The sequence below is a fragment of the Helicoverpa zea genome, chromosome 11 (genome assembly GCF_022581195.2).
Source record: "Helicoverpa zea isolate HzStark_Cry1AcR chromosome 11, ilHelZeax1.1, whole genome shotgun sequence".
Lineage (NCBI taxonomy): Eukaryota > Metazoa > Arthropoda > Insecta > Lepidoptera > Noctuidae > Helicoverpa > Helicoverpa zea.
The window spans coordinates 1,864,830-1,886,252 of NC_061462.1; the positions used below are offsets into that span (position 1 = coordinate 1,864,830).

The window sequence follows — 21,423 nt, forward strand, 5'->3', positions numbered from 1 at the left end:
TTTCCATGAATGCCATTGATTCTCATTATTTCAAACATTCATTATTATTATTATCAACACCCTCTAATTAATTAATTAAACATATCATATAGGTATTCCCGAAATTGATAAAAATAGTAGGTAGTGGAAAAGGATATCTAATTTTGCGAAGACATGCTAGTTTCCGTCCCTGGTTTCATCTGCGTCCAGAAAGAACAACTTAATCCAGTTGTATAAAAAGTATCTTATTTTTTTATTCTAATACATAAGCCAATTATTAGCCAAGTTTCATTAAAATCTTCTCAGTACTTTTAGCCTGAAAGAGTAACAAACAACCGCAAACGTTTGTAAGGATATATAGTGTGATAATTTTGTTGAAGCTTAAAAATCACCCTAAGTTATAACTAAGTCTAATCTTAACCTAGCTAGTATTTATAAACTGTCAATATTCTCACCAAACTAGCTTCCTCCCTTAAGCTCTCTATCTAATTCCCCAGAGAAGCTGCTCAATCATTTGACTTCGAAGTCCAACCGGCAAAACCACGGGTGAAGTTTGCAATACAAGACTACTGCCGTTAACTGGCTATCCGAAACGACAAATTTATTACCCGTGGCATCGGGAACTACTCGCACTGTAATGGTAAAACGATGTGTTTGTAAGTTGTATTCTATCGCTCTGGTAGTGGGAGAGGATTGGTGTAAGGTATGAGAGTAATACGATTCTCAATTGTCATAGCCGTCTCATTTTTTCAGTCAACCATAAGGTTTGAAATCAACCTCGTGTCTGGGAAAATGAGTATGCGGATTAGGTAGGAGTAGACAGGAAATCTCATAATTTGTGGCACTCAAATAGAACAGCGGCTGAGTTCTTATCTACTAGAGTTTTACTTTGAATGACTGCCGTTCCGACCTATTTCCCTGATTGTTTCTTGAACTTGTCTACAACTAATATAATATAACGTATGCAACTAAGTCAACCAGTTAAGTTTTTCTAATTCTCCTTTCGACTATAACTTGCAGGTGAACAAAGCTCATTGACTTTACAATCATATTTATGTTTAAACAACAAAGACTCGTCTTTGTTTATTCTAACAAAATAATCACAAAATGTTTATGTTATAATAAGAGGAGCTTCATTGCTATCATATAAACTACTAGCTAGTCTTTGCGGTTTCACCCGCGTCTTGGGAGAACTTCTTCACGTGTTGGGATAAATGATACCCTATGTCACCTGGAGATACCGTAGAATCAAAACAATGAAAGAATTATTTAAGTCAGTTCAGTAGTGTGGGATTATTCTAAAGAGTTACCGCGGCCGTAGTACATAAAAGGCCTGGTTTTTAGTCAGTAAGAGTCTGACACTCCCTCACCGCTGCTAACCCACAGCGGAGGGGTCCTTTGATGATTTTTGACGTCGATAAAAAAATGCAGTAATTTTAAAGCAAAGATACAAACAAATAAAAAAAACTTTATTATTTCAGCACACATACATTTGATGCGTCTTTACGTGATTAATTACCCATAAGCCAAGTATCATGTTCTAAATATAGATAAGACCACAAGTCAAAATACCAAACATTACCTCTGCCCGAGCCCTGTCTATTGACCTCTAGCTCAAAGGCACAAAGCAATCTTAATCCAACACCGAATTCCCAAGCAGTATTTCATATACCAACATATCGAAGTTTCGAGAACATGTAACTACCCACTTGAATGTAAATACGATATTCGATTCGTGAATAAACTAACAGGTTTGGTTAATCTCATGTCTATGTATTAATCTCGGTTTTAATATACACCTGTAGATGGTAAGCTAGGATTAAGCTTATTCGAAATATTAGGGATACTGACTTAGATTTAATGAAGTTCATAAAGTATTTATATGTAAAAATATTGACGTAATTTTTAAAGCATAAAGGTAGCCTAACTCTTTACTTCTTCAATCAAATCTTCTTGCGTTATGTTATTTCGCAGGTTTCAATCTTTCTTCCTACTAAAGTTATTTGTCAGCCAGTTCACTCAGACAGACTGAGCTTCTCCTTTTGCTTAATATCAGTAAGTATGTAACATATTGTAGCGTTGACTTGGTGTCAACAAACCTTTCAGACACAAATAGTTTGCAAAAACATTTGTTTTCCAACCATTTACATACGGGAAAGTGAAAACGCATTTCCACACAACAGATGTCAGAAAAAAACAAATGACAGACGTCCTTCCAAAGTTTAAAACGCTGTCTCATAACATTGGTTAAAATAATCCCTGTCCCAGCATTATAAAAAATGTTCAGTAATCACACGTTTCCTGAAATATATGATTGTAATTTTCATGTAAATGTACATGCTAAAAGACCATTAAGCTACATTTTAATCGCGAAAACATTGAGAATGATTACACCACGTATGGTTACAATAGCATTTTTTGCTTGTAAGTTTTCCTGTGAAAAGCCTAAATACATACAAATAGCGGGTTATTCAATACCGAAGACTATTATATAGTTTTTTATTATAATAGGGAAATATTAAAACTAGGTATCAAAATATTCATCCGCATCGCTGTCAGCTGGGATCGTGCCCAAAAGGCTGGCTGCATTGCCACGCTGGATGGCAATGCATATCCTTTGACCGAAGTATAGGCCAGCCCTTTGGTCACGAGTGGACTCCACTAATCGCTTACTAATTTCTCGAAATAGTCTGTGGGCACTTGGGCCCCATGGTCCCAGGGTTTCAACCCCAAACGGCTCAAAAATGCAATTGCCGGTGAGGTTTACATATTTGTGCCGCTTGAGGTTTTCCGCGGCCGCAGCAGCTGCACCGACACAGCTCGCCGTACTGGGAAGGTGGGAAGGTGCAAGGGTGTTGACGCAGGTTGCGTCCCACACCAAAGACCTTCCCATCTTCCAAGGCATTATAGACATCCCGTCTGGTCTCTTGCCATCGTCGCGTGCCAAGCCTCTGGGTTCTAAAATGGCTGGCACTCCGGCGGTGACAAGAGCACGACGGATAATGTCATTTATGCTGGCGTGTCGTGCCATGCGACCAGCACTTTTGCTACAGGAAAGACCATGGTGCCCAAGGCGGTCCACAGATTCACCGCACTGGCAGCGATGCGGAGCCGCAGTGGGAGCGCCGAGGCGTAGGCATGTAGCGAGCCGGAATGTAGTGTCACCCAGCATGGTCCCAACGCTGGGTGACGGCAGTGCGTGAAGCCATAGCCCTGACTCCCACTCTCCCACAGCCAGTAGGCGGGCACGCTCAGCAGTATTGACAGATGTTTCAATTAGTTTATTTCTCGTCAATCTGCAGAGCGGTTCGTCCCACTGTCTCTGGGAAGCCGGGTTTTCAGGGAAGGCTGTGTTTGGGCAAGCCACTTTCCAGGCGTTCATGCCATCAGTCAGACACGGCACCTCAGAATCGACCAGTGAAGGGGCTAAAATTTTTCTGGTCAACTCCTTAGTGCCGCAGACCGAGGATAGGAACGCCGGTAGACTTAAACTGGAAATTTTGCGGACACCGAGGCCACCGAATCTGATCGGAAGGGTGGCTTGAAGCCACGCTCGGTCGTCCAAGGCCAAATTAAAAACAGATGTAAGAGTAGTACGGATAATTTGGTCAATTCTGTCTAAAAGATGTGGCTGCTTCCATAAGGGAGAGGAGCGAAGGTTGTATATAAATTTTGGGCCAAAACAACAGTATTTTACTAAGGTAAAAGCCGAATGAAGATTAATTTTAAAAAGTCTATCCGAAATGTCATTATAATTTGAAATTTTGTTATCTATGAATGTTGTGAAACTTTCTTCCAAAATAGGTGAACCTATATAGGAGGTGCAATGATGTTTCGTCCAGAATTTTAATTTGAGGTGCTATGACATTAAATTTTGATATGATTGTCTGTCTGTCCGGGATGTCAGGAACAAAAATTTCACATTTTGATAAATTTAGATCCAGTCCAATCGAATGAAATTTTTCTTTTAGGAATATGAGGTCTTGGTAAACAGTTTCACTATCTCCTCCTAGGGTCCCGTCATCCAAATACCAGGCGTTAAATTTTGAATTTAGTTTCTCTATTATGGGGTGAATAGCCAAGCTGAAAATGACCGGCCCAAGGGGGTCACCCTGTTGGCATCCAACTGCAGATTCCAAAACATGGTCCTTGTATAGTAATTTAGAAGGGTGCCTGTAACATTGCCAAAGGTAACTATAAATTTCGGGTAATTCTTTTTTGGCCTCGGCCAACAAGGTGTCCCTGTTAACCGAATTAAAAGCGTTCTTTATGTCAACCTTAAGGATGACCTCACCTATTTTTGAGTCTAAAAATGTGGAGAAAGCATGTATAGCAGCCTCACAGCCCCCTTTCGAACCAAATCCGAGTTGCAGGGGCTGAAATTTGTTAGCAAGCACGTCATGATAGTGCTTGCAACAAATTTTGGCTGCCATACGCCTGTATGTACACCCTACGGCAATGGGACGAATGCCGCCGTCCTTTTTACGGAGCGCACATAAGTTCGCTCCGTAAAGCACGTCCACGACGGCATTGTTCACACCGCCGGAGAGCATAAGATTAACTAGAGCCGTAAGTTCCCTCAGAAGCGACTCACCAGCTTCCCCAGCGCCCGAGCCTACAAGATCCTTCAGATGTTGAGGGCTCAGGCCGTCGAGGCCGACGGCAGAGCCGGTCCTGAAAGAAGCCACGGCTCCAGCTACTTGTTGGGCTGTAACGGTGAGGTGGTCGGAATTTAGATCTGGAGGGTCGGGGAAAGTGAGGTCATCCGAGGGAGCCGGGTGTTTACTCTCCAGAGCGGCAAGTGTTTCTGGAGAGTACGGCGCCACCACATCGCTGCTGAAAAGGATCCTAGCAGCACCCCTTATGTCACCCTCGCTTAATTTATCCTCTACATGTTGACACAAGTCCTTGGAGGTGAATTTTGAATTTACTGAAGTGTCTGGGATGAAAATGGAGGTCGAAAGGCAATTTAGTTTAATTTGTTTGGTTAATGATTTTTTATTTATCTGAGTTTTGTCAACATGTAGGATGCGGTAGGGAAGGGTGAGCAACTGTTCCCAGGCGCTTTCTGAATTTTCCAGGGTTGCGAGGCGGACGCATTGGGCCAGACTTGACGCAACAGTCCGCCTTGCACCCCTGGGCACTCTTTTGAGTATGGGGGTGTTACTTTTTAATTTTGAAAGTGAGTTCCAGAGGAGATGGTTTGTCGGAGGTGTAGTAACTTGAGGGGTCAAGGGGCACTGAGATACACTCTGCATCTTGTGGACTTTGCCTAAGTGTATCTTCAGGCCCCTTTCTCCTTTAAAAAATCTTGCCTGGGAACAGAAGGGGCATCTTACTGAGGTCTCAGCCGATGTGGAAGGTTGACACACGCTGCTTCCGGCGTCGCTACTGCCATCGTTCATTGAAACAGTAAAAATTTAAAAGCTTTAATCAAAATAATACACTATGGTCTTCACAAATGTCTTCAAAAAATTATACACTGTAGTCTTCACAGATTGTCAATATGATCGGCCAGAGGGCTACCGCCCCCCGGCGTCTACACGGTCCGATGTTGCCTGATGCTTCTGGAAGCTGGGGCGAATGGAGGTTGTGTTTCTGTTGTTCTTCTTGGATTTGTATTCTGGTTATTGACATATAACTTTTAGAATAATTTTTGGATAACTTTTGGAATAATTTTAAAATACACCAACGGTTTGACAAATTCAGATATGAATCACAGTTTTAATGTGTTTTTATTTCCAAAATCCAATAAAATTTTCAATCGTGCGGAATTTCATGTCTTGTGCTGCCATGTCATGAACGCACACCATGACTCGTAACTATGGCAACCAGACTTCGATAAAAAACAGTGACGGGCCAAAGTGGCAAACATCTGTGGCCTGTCCACAATATGGATGGATGTGCTGCATTTATTTGTAAGAGGAAATGTCTATGTCAGGAAAAAGTGAGTAGTAAACGTGTAGGAATTAGTTTCGTACCACAACTGTGAAAGTATAAGCGTTTTTCATTTTATTCGGCTAAGCGTTTATGCTATTGTTCTAAAATCGACGTTGTAAAATTGTAGGCTAACTGGTATGTGCGAAAAAATCCGAATATAAAATGTTCGATAAAATAATATTTCTAACTAACAATCACTGCGTTCACGAAGTTTAATTGAGCTCTAAACCAAAGCCGTAAAGCGTGAAACCGGCCGAATATGACCTCTAGCGATTCGATATTCAAATATGACGACCGAACAAATAAAAAAAGTTTCCCCTTTTCATTATCGGATCTCCCTCACCAAAGTTTGAAAAAAAGAAATTCTATAGATTTTAATGGTATTTTTTTTTTCATAAAAGTTGAAAGTCCCAATTGAAGGTTTCTTGGCGCGGAATTAACTTAGAGTTGTGCTGTATTCGAGTGGAATAAGCTCGGAATGACCTTTCGTGGGCTGCTGGGCCCCCGGCGAGATTGACGCCGTATCCGCCGGTATTATCCGCACTGCGGATATAGGCCAATTATTTTATTAGCCTTGTGTTTTTCATTTTAACTTTGGAGACTTTTGAGATTTTATAGTTGGACTTATAATAGTAACATACACAACGTTTGAAACCTCTTCTCGAAAAGTTTAAAAAACAAGAAAAATCTCATCGAGTGGAACGAAGCTCACAATTTACAAGGTAGGGGTGCATTCAATGCAATTCGATATACATGCACTCAAAAATCAAACTGGCCCAAAATTATCTATCACTAGCCGTGGTTCGGATATCCGCGCAGCCGTACCCCAACCGGCGGATACGGGAAGCCGCACTGTTATTTGAAACTCCGGCCAGATTGGGGAGTGTTGCAAAATTTTACCTATTAAAGTGTAAATTTTGAGCTCCGTCTCCTAACTTACTTAACCATATTAGATGGAAAGCCGTTTTATAATAACTGTAATATTTTAGTATGTTGTTAGTATAGTTTTATAACTGTTTCAGGTGTAAAACCAAGGCTTAAAGCGGTACAGGAATTTTGCATCGAGGATTTGTTTTACACGAGTTGTTCTACACTTAATTAATACATAAACCTTTTATAACTTAGTTAAGTTCTGTATAGTCGGCCTGTTAGCTTAGCTTTGTTTGTACACAGTGCTTAAAGTTTTAAGTGCGTTTTTAAGTTCTGAAGTTACATAAAAAGTTGGGGTGTTTATTTTCTTTTGTCTTTCAGGTGGATGTTGGTACCTAGTTTTTTTAACAAGGGCAGGAAGATGATGAACGTTAATGTCGTGTTATGTACTAGTTACTGTTATTCAAAATACAGAAAATTATATTCTATTCCTATTCAAAAGCTAATGAAAGCTAGAATATTGCCATGATGTAATATTACTGTGATGCGAGATGATATTCACTCCGTCAATTTAGACAAACTGCTACATAGAGCCTGGAGGGAAGATTGCTACTCCACTATTCTTGGAATCCAGGTACGTTTATCAGAGTATCAGTAGCTGAGGAAGTTAGTGTCAAGATATCAATTTCACAAGGATATCAAACTACTAAACTTCTTGGTAATATTAATTCAAACTGGCTTACAGGAACTGCTTGTTCTAATATTGGTAGATTTTGTGTAAATTTTATATTTCTATACATGCAGTAGCTTTTGCGTGAAATGCTTAGTAACAAACATACTCCTACATACATCGATATATCCTTAAAACCTTTCACATTCATAGTACTAAAGTAGGATAGTCGAATCAAAACTTGTAAAATGCGAACTTATTTGAGAAGAGCAAAAATAACTCAAGAATTTTTCGCACAGAAGCGCATACAAAAATACTGCAGCAAAAACTGCGATCAAACTAAAAAGCGAGAAAAACCAGCGAGAAACCGTTTACTTACAGACCGAGTGCCATAACGTTGAGCTTGCAAAGAATACGAAAACGTACGCGTTTCCGTCCATAGATCAAGAACCGGACGGTTAGGGAGACTTATGTCGGAACGGTTTTACGCCGGTTTTCGCCGACAAAAGTCGCTGGGTGTCGCCAAGTGTCGTCTAAACTTCCAAGGTCACATTACCATAAAGTCCGTGCTTTCACAAATTTCTCTTTACTCGAGTTGCAGACGTGAACTTCCAACACTTTTTATTACGGCGTTTCAATTCAGTTTACGACTCAATTTGCGTGGAGAGTTATGAATTTGTCTTTAATGTTCGCTTTATTTGTTGTTCGTCATTTTTATTAAGAATGCAATAAAGGAGATAACTGTCAGCACTTATTTTGTTTTTCATAAGCACCTCGTTTACAAGTATAGGTGTCCGATTTGCCATATCTATTGTAAACTAGCGTCTCTTGGAAACTAAATCCCATTCCCGGATTAGTGCAAATTATTTTTCCAAAGAATTGTATAAAGGTATAGAAAATATCATACTGAAAGTTACTGGAACGTCCGATTAATCATTTTCAACTATTCAGTTGCCAGCTCTCCGAAAAAAACCTACCAACATTTATTCCGAAAAAATATATAAAACATCGGTGCGTATAAGCTGAAACCATTCCAGTAAGTACCCATTGAAACGCACCGACCATTATCCTCATGAAAATGAAACGAACGCAATCGAAGTTAAACAAATGGAATTAAATTTCGCCAAAAAAAATCTATTCAACGAAATCCTATTGTATCCGCAGAGGGGATTAATAACCTATGCAAATCTGGCGCGTACGTGTTACATGACAGTTTTCTATTGCTGACATTGCAATTGATACCAAGTATATAAATTCTACCATTTGCTTTTATTGCATTTTTGTGAAAAAGTTCATTTATGGGAAAAGGTTGAATTATATAATTTTTCCTGGCTTATATAAGTATTTTATATGTTTTTTTATTTATTATGTATCCATTCAAGCCAGTATCTTCTACCTAAATAAAAATGAGAAATTGCAAATGTAACGTCATAATTATGTCTGTTTTAGCGTAAATATCCCGGAGATAGGTGTAGTACCTACCTATCCTGGTTAATCTATTTACCTTATTATAGACACAAACAGAAGTCCCTAACTTAAGGTCGGAAACTTTAAGGAACTAAGTAGATACATATAAAAAGGTTCTTTCAGCGCATAGCTCGCTCACTATAATAATCAGTAGTCCAACCATGTCCTCTCGCATTCACTAGTAATTGAACTTTTTCTGCACTCGCAAAGAAATTGTAAATTCAATTCCAATTACTATAGAACTTATCTTGGCATCTCAATTTGAAATGAGAAAATAAATTGCACAGCTTGCAACATGTTTCATGGTATTTACTTCATTTAAATGCAGATCTAAGTATATATTTTTACACAGAATTACTTAATTTCATACCAGGTGCTGGAATACCTACAGCTTCAAAATTATTTTTTTTGTATATCTACTATTGTATACTATCTAAGCAACAATTACTGAACTCGTTTTTTATGATTTTTTTGTAAAAAGATTTTGTTTTAGATTATATCCCAATCGATAGTATCAAATACGACGTAAAAACCGGGATTGCTAAACAGAACAAATCCTGCGATTTCATACATCGGACGCGACCGTCAAAATCCAATCAACCCAACTATTTCCAGTGTTCCGAGTTTCAGGGATCAGTGTTTCAGCAAAAAATATTGCCTCAAGAGTATCCTAAATAAACTGAAATGTGTTACCTACCCTGCAAAACGTGGGGTTCATTAATATTCGCATGTCAACGTGCTGTCTTCGCCTATCTATTGAATATTTGAACAGGACTTATGATGTGAGGGTTTGGTGTAAGATCTGCGTGGCTTCTGAAGACTCAAGGTGTTAAGCAAACTAGCTTCACACCTTCGTGATATGAAGGAAAAGGATGTAGGTATACCTTGAGAGTAAATGCAGAGGTTTTATTTCGGCGAATTACTTTTTGTCGCATAGTAACCTTTTGTTTGAGCACCTTTTATTTAAGCTCAGTGCTTTCATTACCTTTTACAGGAAATGAAACAAAAGCCATTTCTAAGAACTTATCTGTACAATAATAGCAACAACATTATGTTAGCAACAAAATGAAAAAGACGGACAACGGGCAAATATACTGAGAAGCTACTTAAAGAAAGTTTCAAACAGTGATAATAAAAAGTTCTCAATCGATTGTAGCAAAGAACTAGTTTGCTGGAAGCGATCGAGGTGTCGAAGAATTCCGCTCTCATTGCCCCCCTCAAGGTCTAAGGCACGCTCCAAACGTTTCTAGTGCCTATTATCCGAGTTTTGAATGATCAATTTAACTTCGCCCGCTGAAAAGTGGTGAGAGCTGGTAAAAATTGATGTGGTAAGTAGACTCCGCTTATAATTTCGACCTTCTTATGTTTGCTTCTAGACGTTTCGCTCTAGGATATTCTGTCAAAACTTAAAGAATATGTATTTTATTTTTCGTAGGGTTTGCAATTTAATTTTTTATAAGTTTATTTTCTAAATAATATCTACCTATAGGTATTATTCGACAAATAAGAAAAAACTAAGATAAAGAAATGTTAAATGAGAGAAAGAAGTATTAATAAAAGGATCACTAAAGAACTTTTGAAACATAATATTCGTAGTAATTCTCGTGATAATCACCTACAACTATCGCGAGTAAGCCTGGTCACGCGATTCTAGTAATTACACGTATATCATAGCGAATCAGTGAATAAATGAATAAATTCTCTGAATTATGAATATCCAAGTAATTTCTATTAATTAAAATCGTGCTATCAACTACAACAACTGAATTTGAACAATGAACATATTAAAATCTCGATTGAACACAGATGAAATTTTGAATCACAACGTCAATTGCAAAATATTATTGATTAAATATTTGGCAGAGGATTACGTAGAGTCTAGATAAGTTTATGTGATGATGATGTCTTTCATGCCAATTATCGGCCACGGTGGCTATTCTCATATAAGGAGATCAGCCATCTGCGCAGACACAAGTGCACTCACTACCCAACTTCTAGTTCTCAAACATATTACTTTTTAATTGTACTGGACAATGATCATGCATGGTAGTAAGATTTGATTGGATCGAAAGAAGGACGTGCTCATTAAAACTTGTTCATGATACTTCTTCGGAGATAAACTTCTCAACTGTCACGAAATTATTACTTTTATTTATCGACTTAGCTAGGGTACCGTAGTATGAATGTGTATAGCTATTCGTATTATGTAAAAAGCTATTTTTACCTACTTGTAAAACGACCACAATAAAATAGAGTAGGTATCCAAAAAGTTTTCATATAAGTAACATTATCTTCTTTACAAATTCATTGTGACTTAGTCGAACAAACCATACTTTTCACCTAGGCATCCATAAAATTACCGAGAAACTAAATACCATGTCCATTTTCGCCGCAACTCCGTGGCATTTCCCGCTCATTCCCACGTCAGAGTGGAGTCTAACGAAGTCATTCATGCGCCTCGCCCGTATTGTACCCTAAGATATGCTCTCTTAAATTGGATCAAACTTTGCAATTAAAAGTTACACGCTGTACTAAGGTGATGAATTGCTGTGTTGCTTGTGTGTTGCTCAGAATGTTTGAAGATTGGATTTTGTATTTATTTTTAATGTATTTTGAATCCGGTTAGACTGGAAGCCGACTCCAACATTATTGGGAAAAAGACTCGGAGGATGATGATGTATTTTGATTTAGTACACAAAACTACTTAAATGAGACTTCGTCTGAATGTTCTAATTCAGATAGAAGCTAGCTATGAATTGTTGGGATTGTTCGAAAGAGTTAATGCAGAAGGTGGATTTAGTCAGTAAAAGTCATGTATCATTTGGTGATTTTCCCCAACGACTAAAATTGTCTTGGTATTACCTACTAATTTTACCTACATGTGAAAAGGTTTTATTTGTTAGAGACCATAGACAAAGAAATCCGTTTCTGTGTTTTTAAATTCTGCATCCAGAGATTCCGCATAAGACAGCAAAAGACTGCATGGGATTACGTTTCAGTCAACGGTTTTGAAGTTCAATAACAAGGGCTTAAAATCGAATGCATTTTATCCGGTTTTATAGCTATATCTTAATTTTGCTCCTTTTTAAAAACTTCCTCTATACATACCTATTTTATTTCAAACAATGATAAGCCAACCTCTATAAATTAACATCCATAAATGCCTGCTTTGCTCAAGTTTCATTGAACATATTCTCACGCATTTTTTTCATCTCGTTCGAATATTGGCTAAAAGCAATTGAATGGAGTTGTTGCACAAACAGAATGTTCTAGATTAGTATTCTTCACAGTCCCTCGGATGTTCCTCTATTTTAAGATGTTCAAGACATGAATTTCAATAAAACACTTTATTCTTACAACACAAAACTCGACGGAATGGAAATATAAAACAAAAATGTCTGCGTTTTTGTTTGTTGGCCAACAATAGCGGGGATGTTTTAAAATGCTTGCTTATTATGTTTTTTGCACAATGGCAGCGAAATGAAAAGAGCGTAACTGTTGCTTTTACTCTCAGACAAATTGTAGGAGCCATGAAGATAATATGACGACAGGCGACTCATTCGTGTGTAAAGGACTTAGGGTCTATTTCATGAAATACAAATACATACCCACCTAAGTCTTGACACCACTCGTGTAGTAAGTAGATTTCTGAATTCGAACTTTTTATGTAATTCATTCTCCACATATAACAAGAAAATATTATTATAAATAAGCAATATTTTTCGCAATCACTGAACCATATAGAAATCACCTACTTTCCTGTTTTCCTTAGCTAAATCAATGTTGCCAAAAAAATGCCTATAGTAGATAATATTTTCGGTAAAAAATACAAGTTTTAATTTTTTACCACACACATACGCCGGTCATTTTCCGGGTACATATCCCGTACACGAATAGGGTTCGGCGTAGCGTGAATCACGGCATGCATTGCCGGCAATTAATATGTTAATTAGTGGGCAACACGCGAGGGATGAGCCCGATGGTGTGGCTGACGGGTGGCCGGGTGTCATCGCACACATTATTGTAATGTGTCGCTTGCATAGATTTGTTTAACACTGGATGATATTAGGTTAATGAGTGAAATGGGAATTGAATTTGTATAGGCACTCATTATAATAGGTGAATGGTTTAAGTGTTTGCTTGAACGCGGTAATTCAAGAACTATTGGAAAATTCTTTCAGTGTTAGATACTTAATTTTTGTCAAGAAGCACAAAGTAGAATTAACAGGACGCGGGTGGAACTGCTCGCGGAAGCTACATAGTTGTAGAATCGATGTCAATATATTACATCGTACTTAAGTATTTTTATTATGCTTACATGCAACTTATTATACATATCTGCGTAAAGGCACGAAAAGTAAAGCAAAAAACTTCGCTGAAAATACGTTTAAGTGCCATAAAAAATTACCAAAGGCCTCATTCATTTTTAATTTTAATCCCATAAAAGTTCCCATTTCACGATAATCACAAAATAATTCATAAAATAAATAATTTCTGCACGACACAACTTTGTAGTGTTATCGGGCTTATTTAATATTCGCGACGTTCTTACAAAGTTATCTCATTAGCCGCCGACGACGCTCGGGACACTGGGCTAACTCAGCGGTGTCAAAGCGCGTCAAATGTTAAAATTGAAAATTTCAATCATTTTTAATGAAGCTCATTAATTAATTATACTGTAGTTTAACCTTATTATTGTTGCCTATTATTTTTAGATTATTATAGGTAAAAGGACGATCATTGCTGGTCTCTCGCCTTCATGATCTTGTTTTCAAATCCTAACCATGTCAAAAAGCTATTCAATTGCCTAAATAAAAGTAAATAGGTAAAAAAAATTGAAAATGTATAAATCAATCTCATATTTCTAGTAAATATATAGGTCTATCAAAAATATAGGTAATGTATTTGTGTCTGGAAAATATCGATCTAAATAAAATTGATATAATGGACTGGCTACCATGATATTATATTATTTTCATTGCTTCGGAAGGCACTTAAAATTGTTTACTGCTTTTGCATCATAAAATCTATTGGCAATTCCACTTTCACAAATATCGGAAATGATTTTATTGTCCACTGTTATAACGGCTTAGAAAATAAATATCATTTTATGGATGACGTAAAAAATAAATTCTATAAAATGATTATCTACCTACTAACTGTTTCCCCGTGGTTTCATCTACGTCCCGGGAGAAAATTGTTCCTAGACTAGTTGTCCCAAAAACACGAATAAACATTTTTTTTTTTTCTATTTATTATATTAGTACAGATGAATCTAATATTGGTACAATACAATAAAATCAGGAAGCAAACAAAAATTGCATTTATTTCAATTCAAAGCAAAACTAACACCATCATAATTTTGCATCAAGCCTACAAAAAACTACGTTTGAATAAACAAAGTCTATTCACAAGGAGTGGCACATGACTATCGCGAAAAATGTACACTTTTTTTTAATTAAATGGCCGCGTCCGGCCCTATCATTGCCGCCGTTTCGGGGATGATCGGGTGCGTTCGTGCTTCACGCGAGGCTTGTATTAAAACTATTACACGCAAAGTAATTAAAAGCTCAACATGGGTGTGCCTTTGCCTGGCTTTCTTCCGCAACTTCAGAAGAGATTTATTATGTCATAATTTAAATTGTGAGCATCGGAAACTCGTGAAAAAACAATGACAAAACTATTTTGCAATTAGTTCTCATAGTTTTAATGCTTCAGAAAGTTCTGGAATGTAGTAGCTTCATCTATGATCTATGAAAATATTTATCCGAAACACGTCCTTAAGAGGCTGAATGCACCCAAAACACTTTCTTTCTTTCTTTTCTTTCCTTTCTTTCTTTTCTTTCTTTTCTTTCTTTTCTTTCTTTTCTTTCTTTTCTTTCTTTTCTTTCTTTTCTTTCTTTTCTTTCTTTTCTTTCTTTTCTTTCTTTTCTTTCTTTTCTTTCTTTTCTTTCTTTTCTTTCTTTTCTTTCTTTTCTTTCTTTTCTTTCTTTTCTTTCTTTTCTTTCTTTTCTATCTTTTGTTTCTTTTCTTTCTTTTCTTTCTTTTCTTTCTTTTCTTTCTTTTCCTTCTTTACGTATTTACGTACGCGAGACGAGAAGACGAGAAAGAAAGTTGACGCAACGTTCGTAACATACATATAAATTAATATCTTTATAATGAGTTGAGTAATCAAAAATGAAAATTAACCAAGTTCTGTATTTACATATATAGACTCGTTAATGTTAGAATTTTATCAATGAAAGTTGAGAAGTAATACAGATATTTTTGTTAGAAGATCATTTTGGACTGAGGTACCTAAGTTAACATTTTTTTGTATCGAGAAAACTTTCCGAAAACGTGTTTTGAAATTAGGTAACAGGGTTCTCAGAAATATGTTCAAGATTATTATATTATTCGCTAGGTACAGTCATTGGCAAGGTGCTGGATAGTCTGCTTGAGAAGCAACTAAATAGACACATCAAATTAAATGATGGGCAGTTTGGTTTCAGACCCCAACTGTCCACTGAAAGTGCAATCTTGTGTCTCAAGCAGACTGTCCGGTACTACACAGACAGGAGAACACCGGTGTATGGTTGTTTTCTTGATCTGTCAAAAGCCTTTGACCTGGTAAATTATGACATCTTGTGGCAAAAGTTGTCGGATGACACAGACTTACCCGCTGAGTTAATTAATGTTTTCCAACATTGGTATAAGAACCAGAAAAATTATGTTAAGTGGGCGGATACTAAATCTGAGACTTATAGTCTGGAATGTGGAGTTAGGCAGGGGGGAATAACTTCACCTACTCTGTTTAATCTTTACATAGATCGTTTGGTGGGGGAGCTGAGCAGCACCATGGTTGGGTGCTCGATTGATGGCAAGATGCTAAACAATATTAGTTACGCTGATGACATGGTGCTGCTCAGCCCATCCATCTGTGGTCTGAGGAAATTGCTGGCTGTCTGCGAGAGATATGCGGAGGCTCATGGCCTGAGGTATAACGCCACCAAGAGTGAAGTAATTGTGTTTAAGGTACGTAACAATACACCTGCTTATATTCCACCTGTAAAGCTTGACGATTCTCCTCTTAAAGTTGTGACTCAATTTAAATACCTCGGCCATGTAGTTACGGATTCTCTGACAGATGATCAGGATATTGATAGGGAGCGTAGAGCGTTGGCAGCCCGATGTAACATGCTTGCTCGCAGGTTTGCACGATGCACTAATCAAGTAAAACTGACCTTATTTAGAGCATATTGCCAGTCGTTCTACTCGTGCAGCTTGTGGGTAAGGTATACGCAGAAGGCTTACAACGCTCTGCGCGTTCAGTATAATAATGCGCTGAGGATGCTGTTGGGACTGCCTCGATGGTGTAGCGCGTCTGGCATGTTTGCGGAGGCTAGAGTTGATGACTTCTATGCCATTATACGCAAGAGATGTGCGTCCATGATGAGACGCTTCAGGGACAGTCCCAACAGTATCCTTGCTACACTGGCAGACAAAATTGACGGACCGTTTATAAGACACTGGGCAAGTAGACATGTGCGTGCTGACGTCCATGTCAATAATTAATACATTTATAATTTGTGTTGTTTTTCTACTAACATTAGGATAAGGAATTACTAACACTTGTATGGATCTCTGGTCTGAAATAAATAATTTATTATTATTATTTGTATGTCTCTACCAGACCTCGGGACTATAGAGTCCCGGATTTTTGGGAGGCGAACGTGGGGCCGAAGCCAACACGCTGAAACCCTTTTGAGACAACTTTAATGAAATGGCGACACAAAACCGACGATTATCCCTGTATACACTACAGAAATGTACCCAAGGACAATCCCCGGTTCTGTGCTAAACTATTGCTAACTATGGATGAAAACTACTTGGGCTATTGTGATGGGATGCTAATGGATTAGGAATGGGGAAACTACGGGAACTATGGCACCTGCCGATGACAATGTATTAAATACATGTAAAAATGGCAGGTGGAGACTCGCCACCTCACTTACTGGGCCCCCGGGAATCAGTCGCTAAATCGCAACAAGGGGCAACAGGTACATGAGCGGCTGAAGGGTGAGGATACCTCGGCGGACTTTAAACGCAGATCACGCGCTCCCTGTGGGTCCAGCATCACCGGCCCACTCGCCACTTACCACGAGGCACCTACCCTCCGAGTGGGCTGTTAACCCTGCTCTAGCGACTCCACTCTGACCGGCCGATGAAGGCAAGCCAAGAGGCGGGAGACCTATCCCCCGTCATGCTTCACTCCGGCAGGCCGGAGATGGGGGACAGTATACTCTCTCTGGAGCACTCGGATATATAGCCCCGCGGGGTCGCTACTCCCCGTCATCCGCCTCAGATGCCCTGCGGGGCTTATTATTATTATTATATATTTTTTTCGCCGTCAGAAACTGTATAGATTTGGCCAAAAAATTGATTTGTCTCAATCAATTTTAGATAATTTCGTCCCTTAAGAAAAAAAAATCTTTCTGTGAGCACCCATACTTATTATATACGCCCTACTCGTACGTGCGTACAAAATATCCTATAGTACTTTTGTATACATGGGTACCTATAGTATCAAGTTTTTACTCCCACCTATGAGTAAAAACTTTAATTCAGGAATGTTTTATGTTATTTGGACCACACGTGGCTTCTTGAACTAATTTAAATAAAAATACCACATGCTAACTTAATAGAAGGCCTAGCGTAAGTTACCCGTAGGTAGTAAGTTAGCGTAAGTAACTAAGTACCTACCTTCATTTATCAAAACAAAGTCCTATTCTCGAATAAAACCTGTATGAGAGTTGAAAAACAAATATGGAAGCAATGTCTAATAGTACCTATATGGTCTACGAATAATATTACATCTAAAAGAATATGCTAAAATCCAAAATCATGCTATAGATTAGACCTGGGACCCGATTCTCCTAATCTTACTTAAGCGACATACGATTCACATTCGACTGCGATCCTATCACGACTTGATTACGATTGAAGCGTATGTGGCATTCCGCTATTTTTTCTTTGAAATAAACGTTTTTATCCTTTTCTGTCATTCAATGATGAATCATTTTGTCTGCAAATGATTTACGATTGCAATATGATTGTAGAGCAAACTACCGTCCACCAAAATCGCCAAAATAGCAGACCAATCGCAAATCAATCGAATGTCGTTGGAATACGATTGGTCTTATATTAGTATCAGAATGCCCGATATGGTTAAAACTGCTTTTGCGATAATATTGCGATTCGATTTCTATTAAATTTTGACATTATGCACTTCGGAGAATTGGGCCCCTGATTAGACATGCTATAGATTGGGTGATACCAGGAGCAGCTCTTATACTTACAATTACGTATAAACCACAACGTTGGTACAACGCCACCTTTCAGTATAAATCGCAACTTGAATATTTGCAAAGTGAGCACTGAAATTCAGCAGTGAACCTGTTGCGCTTGTTACAGAAAATCTTTCCATTTTTGCCAAGGCGACATCTGTTGGAAAATATTGGAACTGCTTAAGTACGCTGTCTATAACCACAGATAATAAACAGGACACAAAAAGTAAAAACGGATTGTCCTTGATCCTTAAGATGATAAATAATTAAAATCGGGAAGAATAATAATAGGTCCAGATGATGATCCCATATTATTTTTTTTTATTTAAGCCATATTGATTTCATCAGTTAATGTAGTTAATTCTTATAATTTATCGATGTCCGGTTTTATTTTGTTAATTTATTTTTTATTTTATCATCGTTCATATTCGACTAACCTCCATGTTTTTATTGGCCTACAACCTGCAGTCGTTAAAAGATAATTACTGAAACAACGAAATAATTTGATGCATCCTTTCAATTAATTTTCATTGGACTATTATGTGCATGTTGGATGCGTCCATAGCATTATTTAAATCAGTCATTCTGTAGAATCACTCCAGCAAAGTTACGTTTCTAAAACATCACAATCAAATAATATTTTTTCCATACTTTGACTAATATCCCATCATCGCAATAAAATTACAACCAGCGTACAATGGAAAAAACTAAACTTTGTTCATAGAGTTGTGATAAATAATACAATTTATTTATGGCAATACCGACACAGTGAGCCATCGCCCTGCTAACGGTGTCATGGCGGTTTGACTTGTTAAAGGTTTTTTTTGCAATAACTTACTAGTTAATGTGCTTTTTAGCAATTTCATCTTTGATTTAAGTTGATAATACCACGTTATAAAAAATAGTTAATAATGCGTGAATACAAAATAGTCGTGTTAGGCAGTGGAGGCGTGGGAAAGTCCGCCCTGACAGTACAGTTCGTACAAGGCATCTTTGTCGAGAAATACGACCCCACCATCGAGGACAGTTATCGGAAACAGGTGGAAGTTGACGGTCAACAATGCATGCTAGAAATACTAGACACTGCTGGTACGGAGCAATTTACAGCGATGAGAGATTTATACATGAAGAATGGACAAGGATTCGTCTTAGTATACTCCATCACCGCACAATCGACATTTAACGACTTGCAAGACCTGCGGGAGCAGATCCTGCGGGTGAAGGACAAAGACGACGTGCCCATGGTGCTGGTGGGCAACAAGACCGATCTGGAGGCGGAGCGCGTGGTGGGCAAGGAGCAGGGCAGCAACCTGGCGCGCCACTTCAACTGCTCCTTCATGGAGACCTCGGCGAAAGCCAAAATACACGTGAACGATGTGTTCTTCGACCTAGTACGTCAAATCAACAGGAGAACACCTATCAACAGTGAGCATAAAAAAAAGCGAGGATGTAAGATTCTGTAAGAATGCTGCTGCAGCCTCTGAAGCGTCTAGGTATAAAATATTTAATAATTTGAAAGACTTCTGGTACCCGGATTTGGCTCTCAACTGTTCCCAAAGTTATCTAGGTCGGGTGTTGAGCATCATTGCTTGGTAATGGAAATACCTGTAGCATTTCAAGAATGTGCATTTGTTGAGTTATTGTGATGGTGTGCTGCAGCACCGGTGGAAAATCCACAGAGCGTTCTGGATTGTATCCATACACCTGTCCATACCGTGTCTCAACCTGTCTATATCTTGATAGTTATAATGTTCAAGGATAGATTCAACGATTCTGTGTGTGTTTCACTCTAGAAATTCCAATTGTAATGTGTGGATGCTGTTAGGTTCAGAAGTTGTAAATGGTTATAAATTTAATACTACTTGATGTAAGTATAAACATATTCATTTATTTAGAGGCTATGAGGAGTATGTTCTAGAACCTGTGACAATACTGACTTCATTATTTTCATTCCAGTTATATTCTAAACATGGCACTACTTCACTCAAATACTTCTAAGTATGTACTTCTCATTGTTTCTCAATTATGATTTTCAAATATATGAAAAGCAACTAAAAATATTTTTGTTTTAATAATAATATTAACAATATTAGGTGCAGACAGTCCTCTGAAATTTAATTGAACAGGAAAATGAGTGCATTATGCTTATTTGCCACGAAATTATCTTTCAAGGTCCTCCTGTAGTGTCACCATTGTAATATGTATGCTACAGTTCATCAAATGGTTAACATATATAGACGTGACTGCATTTATAGTTATATAAATATATATTTATATCTGTCTGGACCTAATATAGATATAGTTTACCATTTAGTAGTTATTATCTAATCATACTGATAAAGGGAAGGCCTGGAACTTCTGAACAGCTGTGTGAGAGTTGAAGCAGGCTCCGAAAAGACCTGGGTGATGTGCCCTGATGGCCTGACCCAGTATGTAATGTTTAAATATGTGAATTAAGGATACATTAAATTTTTTCAGAATATATTATTGTCTTGTTATATAATTCAAATGTATCAAGTGAAAAGTTGATAATATGAAGCCGTTTAGGACTCGGTAACTTTTGAACAAATATTAGAGAGCCTTAGGTGATTGCACCCTGCAACCTTAGTCTCCAATGTAAGTGGTGGTGCCCTATGCCTTGTGTTATTGATGTACACCACTGGCCACCATACTATAACCCCTAACCTACGAAATTGAGAAATAAGAAATTTATCGTTATTGTAAATGAATTAAAGGTTTATAATTACTGGCTCATTTAAATATAAATAAATTACCTATGTTTTGCTGCTAGAACTTTGTTAAACGTAATAATTATATAGGTGTTCAAATATTGTTACGGAATTAGATGTTTCCTCCATTCTCTTTTCTGTTTACATATAAGATTTACTGCACAAGGATATTGGATATGACTTTGATCTGAGTTGAATTATATTTTTATATATATTGTGAAAATTAAGAACTTGTATATTTTAATCTTTTTCAATCAATAATGGACATGTACAATAATCTATTAATTTCTTTTTTTTGCATCAATAAAACCAATTTTAAATATTATCGTTTTGGGGTATGTTTTGTCCCCCTCGTGGTGGGCGCTCCCGTGATGTCAATCGAGGTCGCGGCGTGATGAGTCACATCCCAGGCCTGCGCGGCCGCTCCGCACGCCGCCGGTAC

General features: G+C 37.9%; 1 protein-coding gene across 1 annotated transcript; it reads left to right on the plus strand.

Moving 5' to 3' along the window:
- Positions 1 to 19,000: 19,000 nt before the first annotated feature.
- On the plus strand, positions 19,001 to 21,306 carry LOC124634283 (ras-related protein Rap-1b). Its single transcript, XM_047169769.1, has one exon. It carries the CDS (start codon positions 19,164 to 19,166, stop codon positions 19,713 to 19,715), a length of 552 nt encoding a protein of 183 aa, XP_047025725.1. The 5' UTR covers positions 19,001 to 19,163; the 3' UTR covers positions 19,716 to 21,306.
- The last annotated feature ends 117 nt before the right edge of the window (positions 21,307 to 21,423 follow it).

Coding starts and splice junctions, on each gene's coding strand:
- LOC124634283 (XM_047169769.1), top strand. CDS start 19,164: ATGCGTGAATACAAAATAGTCGTGTTAGGCAGTGGAGGCGTGGGAAAG.